The sequence below is a fragment of the Plecotus auritus genome (genome assembly GCF_963455305.1).
Source record: "Plecotus auritus genome assembly, chromosome: 12".
NCBI lineage: Eukaryota > Metazoa > Chordata > Mammalia > Chiroptera > Vespertilionidae > Plecotus > Plecotus auritus.
Genome location: NC_137778.1, coordinates 7,872,368 through 7,887,363, shown reverse-complemented (window position 1 = coordinate 7,887,363; position 14,996 = coordinate 7,872,368). Strand labels below are relative to the sequence as shown.

Here is a 14,996-nt window from a genome sequence, read left to right as displayed (position 1 = left end):
GATTCTGGACATGCTCTTTCTGAAATCAAAAACATTATTGGTACAATGGCAAAACTTGAGTTGGATCTGAGGATTAAATGAAGGTAATATATCAATGTTAATTTTCTAATTTTAAAGGTTGTATAATGGTTATATAGGAGAATGCCCTTCCTATTTGTAGGAAATACTCATGAAAACATTTGGAAGTGATAGGGAATGTCAGTAATTTATTCCCAAATGTCTTTGAAAAGAAGTTTTATATTATACTTGTAATTTTTCTCTTAAGTTTGAGATAGTTTGAAAATAAAGAGATGTAAATACTCCCAATATACATACATAATTTTTATACATTAGATATATTACCAAACTGCCTTTCAGGAAAATTATACCAATTCATACTCCATAACACGTAGATATTAAGTGAGCATTATAATAATGACAGAAATTTCATTGGATCATTGTTAAAAATTTAAATCACATAACATATAAAATGTCATTTCCCCATTATATTGTTTATAATACAAATTTAAAACTTACATCAATCTCCATGTGCCGAAACCTGCACACCTGTCGAAAACAGCGTCCTTCTTGCCATAATGTGCAAACAGTTTCATTTCCTAGTGCAGCTTCACAGTGACGGAATGGACAGCTGTCACCCTGTCAACAAAGAGGGTAATACAGAAAAGAACTGTGAAACTGAAAGAGATCTCAAGTGAAATGTTCATTATAACAGTTTCCTGGCATCTAGACAAATAGAAAACAGTAAGGACAGACTGACAAGAAAGAAGACACCTGAGATGGGATAACAAAAACAATCAGAGATGAACAAATTTATAATTTTCTACAACCTATTTCCTGACACTACCCTTCATCTTATCTGACAACATGAACGACACAAGCTGAGAGATGACATAAGTTAAAAAAGACAAGTGGGAGTATTAGATATTCTTTAAAAATACATTATACACTTCATCTTCAACTGTTTCATATATCCCAACTAATGTGATCAGTTTTTGAAAAAAGACCAGAAAGTTAATAGATAAGGATTTAAGTATAATTCTATGCTTCACTCCATACTTTATACAATGATATTATCCAAATACTACTATTGTGCAAAGTGCCATATGAGATCAGGGCTTTGCGCAAACCTGTTAATTTTAAACAAAGCACCAAGATGACTAAAGAAAAGTTTTTGTAATAACATGTACATTTATAGAAGTCATAAAGGAACAACAGAAAATAGCACATTGATCTAAATGGAGCGGCAGTACAACCAAACAGAAAACAAGGAAGTTTTGATAAAAAACCGAAAAGCTACAAAAGCATATTTAGTAGATGGCTTCAGTATTCAGCAGGAAATGTGAAAGTGAATTGAAATCATAGCAGTTTCTAGAAGCACAATACCCCCAGCAAATAAAATTAAAGTTGGTAAGCCACAGGCCAAAGTGCTCCTAATTCCAAAGGCACCCTGAGCAAGTTAATTATAGGTAAGAGACCTTTACACTTTGTAGAACATAAAACGAAGAGGAAAAACATGAAGAACGAATTCACCTAGGAATGCTATCCTTTACTAAAAGGCTGACAGCAGATAATAAACATGAGTGCAGAAAAACAAAACATGAAAACAACTTAGTGTACTGAAAATAACTTTTTCAATTTTATTAGGGGAATCATAGAAAGAACTGATTTTAGTTTTCAATTCTTACTTTGGTACATGTAGAATAGAAAAAAAAATAGCAGTCTTCTCCTTGATTAGGCATGCTGGGTAGATCCTGAGATCAGAAATAGCTTCTTGAAAACAAGCCACTGCTTCCTCAAGGTGAGGACCAGCTTCAAGTCCTCTTGAAATGGATTTAATCTTCCAAAAGACAACTCAATCACAGAAATCGCCTTTAAAATGTAATGCTAAAATGAGGAAACAATGAATTAAAGTATTTCAGGTAAAATCTTCCAAGTCCCTCCTCCAAATCATCTATTGAAATCACACTGTTAAAACCAAATTTTAATAGTATTTACCTATACAGATGGAATTACAGAGAGATTTCACCTTGGCTATGTTTTTACCTTTTTTTTAATGTGCACATATTATCAAAAAAAGGAAAGGGGGTGCCTTTTTTTCCCAAACCAAAAGCTTATGAACAATTACAAGAAAAAAAATGTTTTGATGATGGTTCATTTCTTACTGATCCAGGAAAATTACGCCTTAAATTACCAAAGTGTTTATTCCTTTAATGAGAAAAAACCAATTTCCACACTTACATTAGCTGGTTGCTCTCAACAGGAACATCTGTGTCTTCACTGAGTTCCAATCTATCACGCCTGTAGGTCGAACCAACACTCAATCCATGAATTAATAATAATGAGGCAGAAAAAAATTTCCTCCTCACATTGCCAAGGAAACCTCTCAGCCACAATTCAAACACAGGATGTGTTTTTAAAACATTTCCCAACTATTGGGAGATTAAGTCCATTCGAACAACCTTTGTCAGACTGGAGACAGCTATGGCTAGTTATCTCCTCAAAATAAAAACAAAAACAAAAAACAAACAAAAAAGTTCATTTAAAGATGAACTTGAAATTCAAAGGATTATTTAAAAAAAAAAATCCATCTTCCATAGTCGAACAATATAATTTAAAAAGAAAAAAAGAAAGAGAAAAAATAAAAACAACACCAAAATTCAATAAGATCCAATTTCTGGTCTTCAAGATTTCTTCACCTATTAAGAAAAAAACAGAAACCTTCCCCCATCTTTATTATCTGTATAATAAAAGCACACTTGTATGTAAAAATATAAAGTGTTTTATGTACATAATATACATATATACTAACTGGCTTATACACACATACACACACACACATACACACAAATGTGTAGAAATAAAACATTTGGGTAAGTTTTCCCTTTTAAAATACACTACAAAAGCCTTTAGATTTGGATTCATTATAAAAGTAGTGAACTTACTCTTATACCAAAGTATCATGAAGTATGTTACACAAAATTTTGCCCAGCCGGCAAAATAAAGATGAAGGGAAATCTTTACACATATATCAATGTGTATAATATGGATGCATGTATATCATAATCTTTTTCATCTTCAGGGAGTGTTTAACCAAAAAAGATAGAAACGTATAGTTATAGAGTAACTACAGAGTGGTGCAGCAAGCTGTAGAAGGCAGAGCAGCATTATAGCCATACTGAGCTGGCACTGTCAAAATACAAAAAGCTTCTATTAAGGGAAGATTGTTTTTCTTTTATAGCAACCAGTGTCAACTGGCATGAAATTCAATATTGGCCCTGCAAAGGCTTGCTTATGCAGCCTAATTTCAAATTCTTTACTACTGATGGCTACAACTAAAGACGTTGCAATTATCCATTTACTCTAGTTAATAAAAGGGTAAACTTTTGAAGTTGAAATTTCATTCCACAATGGTACATTTACCATTTAAGAATTAAAAGAAAAAAGGCCAAAAAAAAAAAAAAACCCCACCAAAAAAAACGATTTGATACATAGAAATGAATTCTAAATTTTGAAACCAGCCCAGTAACAAAGCAATTTTGATTCTCATGTAATAGATACTACATTATTTCTAGGCTAAATCTTGCCAAATACTATCCAAGACAAAACTAAAATAAAAACTTAAAAAAAAAAAGTGGACACCTTTTACTCACACTTAATACTAGTCAATTTTCCAGGAAATTTTTGGGCAGGGAATATCCCCAAATCTAAAATGAAAAAAAGGAAAAATTGGGATCTTACATTAGTTATTCAGTCTAAAAATTTTAATAGACTTTTATTAAAAGTCATCATTTTCTGGCCTCCCAATCAATCATAGAAACAGAGTGGAAAGGAACCTTAAAAATCACTGAGATTCATTCTCTCATTTTACCAGTGAGGAAATGATTCCTAACGTATGAAAATATTGATTGCTTATTTTTAGTTAAGAATTGAGGCCAAAACAATTTCGTAGTTAAGAATACGTAGTTATGAAGAATTCAGTATATATTAAAAAGTATTTAAGATCACTTAATATCAGAAAAACATTCTTTGGAAAATGGATACTAGGATTGTCAAAGTATGCTCATGTATGGGACTTAGATTTTAATTCCCATGCAACCTTTTTAAATTTTTTAAAACTTTTACTATGTCATTTACCAATAATTAGGCAAAAGTACCTATGCAATCTTAGTTTTTACACTATTTTAAAAAGGTTAGAAAAGGTAATTCAAAGATTAAAAGTAATTTTTCCTAATTGTAATGTTTCCCTTTTATATAGATCCAAGCCTATAAAGGGTAAACTCAGTAAGCTGAAATTATAAAGCTGACCAGTATGAGGAGGCAATTAGAAATTTCCAAATATAAAACAATTTTGGTTTTGCCAAGCTTTAAGTACGACTCAGGGTTTTAAAAGAAATAGAAAAATGGGGGTGAGGGGGAGGAATACCAGCTTAGTATGTGTTTTTTTTTTCCAATATCATTGGTTTTAGAGTAATCAAACTTTTCATGTTGGGAGAGATTTTTACTCAAAACCAATTACTAGTTCAGTTTACCAGTAAGAAACAGCACAAGGCCTTTCAATGCTGCACTATATTTTTTAAATTAAAAAATATCTTTCTCTCAACTGATATAAACAAAATTTCATGTGACAGCCACATTGAGTTAGTACTGTGAAATCATTCAAGTTAATCTTCACTTTGCCAACGTTACCTCTGAGGAATTTTCAGTCCTTTTTGTGTTTTCAGGTTTCCCCAGATTCATGTATAAAGAATAATTAGTTAACAATATGTAACAACTATAGCAATTAGAATACAGTAACAAAGCAAGAAGTTGCCCATTTAAAATGGAGAAAGGAAAATTAAGATAATTCTTTTTCATTGCTTTGAACAACTTCATTTTCAGGATCCCAGCTCAGAACCAATGTAGAATAATCATATTTAACATTTTTCAAGTTCATTTTCAGAAACATCAGCTGTTCTATATTGTCAAAGTCCAGGCTCATGGTCTGCTTTGGATGAAAGTGGCTATTTGCAGTAAAGATACATTCAGATTGCCAACTACACATAGGGCAGCTTAGATACTGAATGGCAACTTGGGTCAAAGCCGGCCATACGCTCACCTTCCTCTGCCAGTAAATCAAAGGGTCATCACCTCCTGAGATCTCTGAATACTTTTCTTTGAAGTATTCATCCACTACTGCTACAGCAGACGGAAACATGAAGCTTTTGCCTCCAATGCCAACATTATCTGCAGCTGAACTATCAACAGACCCTGAACTGGAGGTGCCTTCTCTTGTAGATGAAGTAAATGAGTCCGTTTGTACTATAGCTGAGGGACCAGAAGCTTCTGAAGTTGCAATATGGCAGACCTCTGGTGAAGATTCCATATAATTACAAACTTCTTCTGCAAGGATCTGCTTATACATTTCTAAATCAGCACCTTGAGGGAAAAAGTCTTCCAAACTATTTTTAAAGCAAGGATCTAACAAAGCAGCCAAGATACAGGGCTTAGATTTGAGCATGGCACTTAGTAGGGTGTCAGTTTCAAGTTTCAGAGATAAACTGTCCACCAGATTGAGGGCCTGTGTAATACCTCTGACTTGAAAATCCTCTCTGAGTTTCTGCAGGGAAAGGAGTAGATGATGGACTGTTGGTAGCACCTGATTCAATCCTGTGGTCTTCACACTAATTTTCTGGGTGGCCTCCTCAAACGGTTTAAGAATATCACAAACGTAAGTCATTAGGGTCCACTGAAGGGAGGTGAGTACAACTCCACTGGCTCTACCAAGACTATGGTGAACAGAATAGCAATGCTCCAAGAGCCATTTTAACATATAAAAGGTAGAAATCCAATGGCCAGTTTCATCCTGCTTCAAATTCTTCCACGGAAGTTGGCGATCATTTTGGAACTCTTGCAGTATCTGACGAGCCTTGACAGAATGACTAAAATGATGACAGGTTTTCCTAGCAGCCACTAACATGTTCTCAATGCTTTTGTGCTCACAGAAAAAATCCTGAATGACTATATTTAAACAATGCAGGAAGCATGGCACGTGGGTAAAACCACCATCTTTGATTGCATGTACCACATTAGAGGAATTGTCAGAAACAATGAAGCTAGGAATGAGGAAATTAGGAGAAAGCCACAGACCAATCTGGTCATTTAATTCTTGTAAAATGTTGGTTACCAAACAGTCTTTGGCCAAACCTGTTACACAAAGCACTGCCCATTTTCTAAAATTGGGGATCCAGCCATTATTGGAAGAAGGTAGAGTGTCCAAGGAGACCCAGTGTACAGTCACAATAAAATAATCAGTGGATGGGTCATGGGTCCATATGTCCACAGTCAGGTGGATCTTTTGGCTTTGAACATTCTCCAAAGTTAAGAAAATTTTTTCTCTGACCCAATCATATAACTGAGGTACAGCTTTAGTGAAGAAGTAAGTCTCAGATGGTAACCTATAATCAGGGGCCACAATCTGCATGAACCTCTGAAAGGCTGGGGTTGAGAAGTAGCTGTAAGGATGCATATCTTCCACAATCATTTGAATAATCGCCTGACTTATTTGACTGGAGACTGAATTTTCACAATATGTTGTTTCTCTCTCGTGGGCATGCATCAGAGTATCTTGCTCTGCAACAGGAATAGGACTCTCAGATATCCTATTTTCAATCTCTAACACAGGAGGTTCATCTGAATCAGAGTCACTAAGGTCCTCAGCTGTTAAATCTTGGCTGCCTGTAGACTTCTCTCCATGGGAAGTATCACTCAAGAGATTTCTCTCTGTCTCAGTCTCATCTAATCCATTTCCAACTGCACCACTGTCTTTGTTGGCAACAGCCCAATGGATGGGATGTGTGGCCTGCAGGTGTCGTTGAAGTGTTGAAGTTCCTAAGTGAGAACCTGGCCTACCACGGCTCACACTTCTTTTACATATATTACACACAGCTCTTGAGATGTGCTGAGGATCAGTATAAAAAAAATTCCAAACTGCAGATGTTTTGGCTCTGGTTCCAGGAATTAAGGCATGCTTGACAATGTTACTTTTGATGAGAAATCTCCCCCTTTCTGCCCTCAGGGCATCAGATACTGATTTATCCCGTTTCTTACCCATTCTATTATCGTTTAATGGATCAGTAGGAATATATTCAAAGCTTCCATTGCTTCCAGCAGAAGAGGGAGATAAAGGTACATCCAAAGTAAAGTCCTCCTCCCCACTAGTGACTCCAAATTTGTTGGCCCTCGTCCAGTGAGGTGAATGCCTTGCCTGCAGATGTCTTTGAAGAGTAGATGTCCCAAGATGGCTGCCTGGTTTACCCCTGCTAACACTTTTTTCACAGAGGTTACAAATAGCCCGCCAGGTGTACTGGGGGTCAACATGAAAGAAGTGCCATACAATGGAGGTCTTGGCTCTAGTACTAGGTAGGTAGATCTGTTTTTCTATATTGCTCTCAAAAAGACTTTCTTCATCCTGCTCAGGAGTACTGGAGGCTAACAAAGCAGGGGCATCTGCAACAGGCCTCCCAGACCCCAAATCCTTACTAAATTTTTTCACAAGGATCAGTTTCTTTCGTCGCCTTTTCCCCTTAATTCGCAAGCCCTTCTTTCTTTTTTTTTTAGCAGGCAATTTTGCCTCTTTATCCATTCCTTCTGCCACCATCTTTCTCTCTACCACATCTTCTTTATCTGTATTAGAATTAATAGGAACACATCCCAGAATTCCAGCACTACTAAAAGTGCTGCATCTTCCGCCAGGAGAGAGTGAGGAAACTGGTACACTTAGGGTACATACATTCATTCTCTTTATGCCTCCAAAATTCGAACCAGAATCTGTTAGTGGGTTTATTACTCAAGAAATACAGCTGTTCCTCTCTACTTGCATTACCTGTTCTCCAATTTCTATGGGGAATCAAATTCCCTTTGGACCAATGACTTCCAAGCCAGGTTATTTTTGGAGGAAAAGTGACAGCAATGGAGAACATTCCCAAACTCTTTCTCAGAGGGCTTTAAGATCCCTTCCAACTTTCTGAGTTCTGAATTCAAATTGTCCAGTCCACTCATGTTATAGAAAAAAGAACTGAGGCCCACTTTCCCAGAGTCATAAAGTTGGTCAGTAGCAGCTAGAAGCCAGGTTTTCCAAATCCCAGGCCCATGTTCTGCTTCATCAAGAACTGTATCTGCTTGAAATGCCTTCACCTTTAAAAATGTGTTTTTATGAAGCTTCACAACAGCAACATCAATTTCCATTAATCCTGAAATTAATTATTTTCAGGAAATTTCATTTAAACAAAAACATAGTGCATCATTCAACATTGACATTTAGGACTGATTTGTCAATACAACCCAAAAAGTCAATTCTGAAATGCTAAATCAGACTCCACATACTGGTCATTAACAACAAATGCTAGTTGACCCCTCTCAGCTCTAATGAAAAGAAATACAATTTTTAAAAATGTGGGTGGCTAAAAAAAATGCTTTGTGGGTAAAATTAAAAATCAAGGTCACAAGATGTATTTTCAATTTACTTTCAATTATTTACAATTAATCCAAGTTTAGTTTTCAGACACTTTTAGACTGCAGAAGCTTTCTGGCCTGTAAATGAGTAACTCATAAATTGGACTCTACATGAGCAACAAAAACTAAAATGAGCTTTAAACTACTTCCATTCCTTCTCGGTTGATCCCTCCCTTTCCCCCAATACCTACATACATTTACCCTAAAAAGCATCGCTATCACTATATCCACAGCCTCCTTCTCAACGTCCAGAACCAAGGCCTGTAAGATGTCAATAACATGGGCCTTCCCCCAGAGGAATCCGCACCGATTATGGGAGTTTAGGGGGTGTTCTTCATTACGATTTCATCAATCCTACAAGGAGAACTGAAGTCCCTGTTGCTCTTGACTCCGATGTTGAGGGCTGGGGGTGGGAGTATAATTAAGATAAGGAAGGGGTGTAGGATACCGGAATAAGGTCGGTGGCTTTCTGTATGTGGAATTTGAGAAAACCTCCAAAGTAGTGAGACCCTGGAGAGGAATGAGAGTAGGTAAATTCAGCTCCTGGCACTCAGGTTAATTTAAGCAGTGGGGGTCCGCTGAACTAGGGAAACTATGGCCCCCCCGCCCCCAAAAGCAATCTAATGTCAATTCTTGCTCCGGGAGTCGAGGAGCAAGTGGGCTTTCAGGAGCTGCTCTGGGCTCCTAATTTCGCCAACACCGGATGTGGGGGAGGGGAGGAAGGTTGGCTGGGAAGGGAGCAGGCGCTGTGGGGGTGGGGTGAGGTGGGCTGGATGCGAACAGAGGGAGTCCGGGGGCTCCCCGCCCGCCCCGGTGAGGGCAGCGGCCGGAGCGGGGGAAGGGGGATGCTGTCGTTACGGCGGGGCCGAAGGACCCGCTATGACTTCCCGGACTAGGCCGCGACCCAGGGGCGAGGGGAGGCCGCGGCCACTCCCCTCGCCCTCACCCCAACCTCCCCGGCCCCAAGCAACCCGGGAATCAAAAAACGGGTTTAGTTACCGGAGAACAGAAACTTTACCGAACCGAGGACACTATCCCCGACTCCCGCTTGCTGCCACGTCTTTCTTCTTTCTTAGCCGCTGCCCTCCGCCGTCCTCACAGCAGCAACACCAGCAGAAATCCAAGACTGCCAGCGTCAAAGATGGCGCCCGGCTACAGGCTCAGCTCTAAGACCGGGCGGTTAAAAGTGCCAGCACGACGCAATCGCGAGGATTCTGGGAGATGTAGTTCCTCTATGAGGCGATACGTAAGATGGCGTCCCGGTCGCAGGGTCACGTGACAGGGGAGGCGGTAGGCCAAGGAGGCCGTTCCTTTCCCATGAACGCGTTTTATAAAGTTAACCGATTTATTGAAACCGTCTTTGATTTAAAAACAAAATAAAACGGTTTTTTAAAAAATCAAATGAGGCACTAAGCGAGAAAGCTGCGAGAACTGTGTCTACCAGACAGTAGTCACTCAGTTTTTTCTCACCAAAAAAACGTTTGCTTCATGAATAATAAATGGTCCCAGCTAGATAGACACCTAATTTAGAAATAAATTACTTTCCCCATGCAATGTTGAAGGATTTGTGCATTTATTTTTATTTGAAGACGTGAAATTAGGTTTTTGGGTTTTTCCAATACAAAAATAAATTTCTTGTATTGGAAAAACATTTCATAGTCACTAAAAAGCTCATGAGGGTTTGGGGAGGAGAAGGAAGAACATTAGCTTTGGCCTCCTCAATTATTGACATTAGCTTGTATTTTCCCATTTGAATGTTTTTACCTTTTTTCCTCCAGTTATAAAGTAATACATATGAGTGTGTTTTTTAAAATGTAAATAATACAGCTAAATGGAGTAGAAAGTTTAAATCTGTATTAATCTCATTCCTGGGAAATAATCTCATTAATTTAGCATATAATTTGTCTTTTTTGTAGTCTTAAGATACACTTAAATATATCATACTGGTAAATGAGGCGCCTAATATGCCCCCTGGGTTAGAGGCTCCACAGAACTTGCTGAGGCGGCTACATTTTACTGAACTCCAGAGGACACAGTGATGCTACTGAGAAAGGATACACTTGATGGGAAAGCAGATGGGACTCCAGGCACCTTTTATTTCCTCCTGGGCTGCTTCTGCCAGATACCAACTTGGTGAAGGGGTCCAGCCAGCTCACAACTGGGTCCTGAGTCTCCTCACGCCTGGGCTTTTATCTTCATCCAAAGTAAGAAGTCACAACATTACAATCCTAGACCCAGAGCCTTACATGATAATACTCTGTGGTTGCCATGTCAACCAGACCTAATAAGCAAGTTCCACCATATGCATGCCACTTATATCAAGATATGACCTCTGGCCCTACAGCTTTGGGTCATAATGCCAGATGAGTCCACCCAGTAGGTAACAGGGGTATTCTTGAAAGCCATTTTTTATACTTGCATGTCTAGCAATAGCAACTCTAATGAAAATGACTGTAAATCGCATAAATATAACCCAAAATAATTGTACCCCAACTCATCTTTCTCTTAGCCAGATCTCAAAAATGCCCAACAAGGGAAAGTTATTGGAGAGAGTCTGCGTGAAAAAACAATAACAAAACAAACAAGAAAACACATGGCTTTTAAGCATTTTCTATTGAAAGACCTTACTTTTGCAAATTTTATAATGACCACATGAACACATTACTATAGTAGTCCTGCCGAGCATCAAAGAAGGCTCCTATAAGTAACGGGCCCTGGAAGTTAAGCTTCATTAGCTTCATGGTAAATCCTTCTCTTTTCGTGTTGACTGACTGTGGAGTCATATGGTCTGGATTCCAATCCTGACCTATCCTTCTCCCTGAAACTCTAGTCAACTCTGTGGATCCCACAGGTTGGGAGTAGCCTCGGTTTGTACCTTTTCATATTAGAAAATAGAGTGAAAAAATAACTGCCATACAAATAGATAGTCCATCCTCCAACTCAGTGTCCATCACCACTATCCATCATCCTTTCTCTTTTTCTTTCTGCCCTTTGGTCTCAGCTGTCCTACATGAGTGAGGAAATAGAGACCAACAGATTCTTCCAGCAAGAAGCTTTGGATGAGAGGAACAAATACCTACTAACCACAATGGATAAATTTCAAACTTCTTAATCTAGCTGCTATCTCTCAAGTCAACCTTCCTAGTACTGCCTCTCTACTGTCAATGCTTTCTTAGGCTGTTTAATTTCCTCATACAGAACTGTAGTTTTGTTAGCTGATGGGTTAGTTAAGTAAAGGCAGACTAAGTTTTCATAATCAACATCATCATTTACCTTACACCAAGTATTCTCCTATGTTTAGGTATTGTGCTAGGAAGAGCCAGCTGTTACCACTCAACTTCAACTCATTCTTGCCAGGAGGGAATATAGAACCAGTGTTAATACATTTCCAATTTTTCAAGAGAAGCTGGAAATTCAGTTTTTTAAATGTGAAAATTTCTGATTTGTACATTTGGAAGCTAACTCAAAACAAAGTTAAAAAAATGTCACTTTATAGGCTGGTTTACAACTTCCACTTAGGTCCAGGAGAGTTTGAAAGGAAGAGGCAGTCATTAGTAAGCACAGTTTCAGGAAATACTTTCTGAAGGGAGGGAGACTTAAATTGACATTAAGTAGGACAGAGATGAAAGGTTAAGTGAAGACAAGGAAAGAAGCTAAGTTAGGGAGACCCCTAACATAATAAGGAGAGAAATTCAACTAGAGAAAAGTCCACAGTTCATGGAAAGAGTAAACTTTGTAAAAGTAGGTTGGAGCAAGATTACGGAGGGCCTTGAATGTTGGGAAGGCATTTGAATAATGTTCTAGGGACAATAGGAATTCCTATTGAAGGCTTTGAAACAGGGAGAAAAAAGTAGAGGATGTGATATTTGCAAAGTTGTTTCAGAAAGGCTGAATTAGAGGTAACGATGGGCAGGAGTGACCACAGTGAAGAGTCCATGGAAACAGCGAAGAGTGGTCCCTTCTTGATCCTACCCATTATCCCCTTTGTCTCCTGTAGTTTTAACTTTATCTCGGATTGTTTCCCAAAGCCTAGTAACATACATTGATTTTAAAAAAAGTTGGGTGGGGGAGCATTACACTCAATTTCTTATTTCCCTCAGGCACACCTAATTTCCCAACTTATCTTCATTGCCAAGTTCATTGACTATTTTTTCACCTCTCAGGTACTCTTCAATATATTTCATTTGGATTTATATCTCATGGCTTCTCTGAAATTACAGTGGTAGAGGCATTAGTTTTAAATTGGATAGATCCTTTTTAGTACTTATTTCCCTCTTATTTTTTAAAAATATATTTTATTGATATTTTACAGAGAGGGAGAGGGATAGAGAGCGAGAAACATCAATGAGAGAGAAACATCGATCAGCTGCCTCCTGCACACCTCCCACTGGGGATGTGCCCGCAACCAAGGTACATGCCCTTGATCGGGATCGAACCCGGGACCCTTCAGTCCGCAGGCCGACGCTCTATCCACTGAGCCAAACCGGTTTCGGCTATTTCCCTCTTATTAACAAGCATTTATTGATACTTTATTACGAGTATGTGCCAGGTTTTGTGCTGGCACATAATAAAGTATCCAATGGAATCCTTACAATAACTCTATTAGATAATATCCCTTTTAGAAATTATTACAAAGTTCTAATGATGTGTCCAAGATGTCATTGTTGTAAGCGGCAAAGTCAGGATTCACACCCAGATCTGTCCAACTCCAAATCATGATGCAATCATTGGCCTTCATTCACCATTTTCTGTTTCTTTAAACTATGCCTTCCATGGTTCAAGGACAAAATTCTATCTTAGCCAGTCCTTGTAGCTGATTGGCCTGAGGGTAAATACCTCCCACTGATGTACCAACAGCGATAAAGGCTCAACTACAACCAGAGTGTGTACACAGCCCAAATGGGAATATGTACCTTGAGTGCCTAGCTTGGGTAATCAGGAAGGCTGTGCCACTGGGCCCTACAGAACACCTACTTCATAAGGCCACTCTATCAAGTTTGTGAGATATAGCAGCTCTACCTAATACATAGAAACAAACATAGGAAGGCTGAGAAACATGACCCAAATGAAAGAACACAGCAAAACTCCAGAAAAAGAACTAAACAAAATGGAGACAAGCAATCTACTAGATATAGAGTTCAAAACACTGCTTATAAGGATGCTCAATGAACTTAGGGGAAGAGTAGATTAACTTAGTGAGAACTTCAACAAAGAGACAGGGAACATAAAATCAGAACTAGGTAACATAAAAAGGAATCAGTTAGAAATGGAAAATACATTAACTGGAATGAAGAATATATTACATGGAATCAACAATGAAGTAGATGAAGCAGAGGATCCAATCAGAGATTTGAAAGATAAGGAAGCAGAAACACCCAATCAGAACAGAAAAAAAAAAAAAGAATAAAAACAAATGAGGATAGTGTAAGGAGCTTCTGGGACAATTTCAAGCATACCAATATTCACATCATGGGGTGCCGGAAGGAGAAAAGAGAGAGCAAGAAATTGAAAACCTATTTGAAAAAATGACAGAAAACTTCCCTAATTTGGTGAAGGAAATAGACATACAAGTCCAGGAAGTGCAGAGATGGGTTCATCCCAAACAAGATGAACCCACACAAAGACACATCATAATTAAAATGCCAAGGGTTAAAGACAAAAAGAGAATCTTAAAAGCAGCAAGAGAAAAGCAGTTAGTTACCTACAAGGGATCTCCTATAAGACTATCAGCTGATTTTTCAATAGAAACTTTGCAGGTCAGAAGGGATTGGCATGAAATATTCAAAGTGATGAAAAGCAAGGACCTACAATCAAGATTACTCTACCCAGCAAAGCTATCATTTAGAATGGAAGGACAAAGAGCTTTCCAGACAAGAAAAAGCTAAAGGAGTTCATCACCACTAAACCAGTATTATATGAAATATTAAAGGGTCTCCTTTAAGAAGAAGAAGAAGATCTAAAATATGAACAGCAAAATGGTAATAAATACATACCTATCAACAAATGAATCTAAAAAACAAAATGAATAAGCAGCACAGAAACAGACTCATAGATACATAGAACATTTTGATGGTTGCCAAATGGGAGTGGTTTGAGGGGGATGGGTGAAAAAAGTGAAAGGATTAAGAAGTACAAATTGGTTCCAGAATTGTCACGGGGATGTAAAGTACAGCATGGGGAATCTATCTATCTATCTATCTATCTATCTATCTATCTATCTATAAAATCCTAAGTGATCTTCGGGGGATCAGGCCAAAACTGGCAGTCTGAAATCCCCGGAGGGGTCCCGGATTGCAAGAGGGCACAGGCCAGGCTGAGGAACCCCACCAGTGCACGAATCTGTACACCGGGCCTCTATCTCTATGTATAAAAGCCTAAGCGACTGAATGACCAAACGACTGGTCGCTATGACGTGCACTGACCACCAGGGAGCAGACGCTCAATGCAGGAGCTGCCCCCTGCTAGTCAGTGCACTCCCATGGTGGGAGCGCCGCTTGGCTGACAGA

The 14,996-nt window shown here is 38.4% G+C and overlaps 3 protein-coding genes across 10 annotated transcripts in view; all 3 read right to left on the bottom strand.

The window, feature by feature from the left end:
• ZC3H11A (zinc finger CCCH-type containing 11A) overlaps nucleotides 1-9,646 on the bottom strand; it is a 35,771-nt gene extending 26,125 nt beyond the window's left edge. The window contains exons 1-6 of one of the 8 annotated variants that reach the window (XM_080647906.1): nucleotides 9,490-9,646; nucleotides 8,798-9,000; nucleotides 3,651-3,704; nucleotides 2,239-2,298; nucleotides 1,686-1,884; nucleotides 517-636 (exon numbers count right to left, since the gene is read on the bottom strand). In XM_080647906.1, coding sequence (XP_080504032.1) covers nucleotides 517-636; nucleotides 1,686-1,739 — 174 coding nt within the window. In that variant the 5' untranslated portion in view covers nucleotides 1,740-1,884; nucleotides 2,239-2,298; nucleotides 3,651-3,704; nucleotides 8,798-9,000; nucleotides 9,490-9,646. Of the gene's footprint in view, nucleotides 1-516; nucleotides 637-1,685; nucleotides 1,885-2,238; nucleotides 2,697-3,639; nucleotides 3,705-8,797; nucleotides 9,001-9,489 lie in introns of all 8 variants that reach the window. The other 7 variants (XM_080647902.1, XM_080647903.1, XM_080647908.1 and 4 more) reach the window with 7 other exon arrangements.
• On the bottom strand, nucleotides 2,924-3,314 carry LOC308237323 (uncharacterized protein). The gene has a single exon (XM_080647909.1). It carries the CDS (start codon nucleotides 3,172-3,174, stop codon nucleotides 3,076-3,078), a length of 99 nt encoding a protein of 32 aa, XP_080504035.1. The 5' UTR covers nucleotides 3,175-3,314; the 3' UTR covers nucleotides 2,924-3,075.
• Nucleotides 4,835-11,273, bottom strand: ZBED6 (zinc finger BED-type containing 6; the record flags this gene model as incomplete). Its single annotated transcript, XM_080647791.1, has 2 exons — nucleotides 4,835-7,662; nucleotides 11,156-11,273. The coding sequence occupies 2 exons, from the start codon at nucleotides 11,271-11,273 to the stop codon at nucleotides 4,835-4,837; spliced, it is 2,946 nt and encodes a 981-aa protein (XP_080503917.1).
• Nucleotides 11,274-14,996: the final 3,723 nt, after the last annotated feature.

Bases quoted from the DNA above. Each gene is read 5' to 3' on its own strand.
- LOC308237323 (XM_080647909.1), bottom strand. From the start codon at position 3,174: ATGGCTATAATGCTGCTCTGCCTTCTACAGCTTGCTGCACCACTCTGT.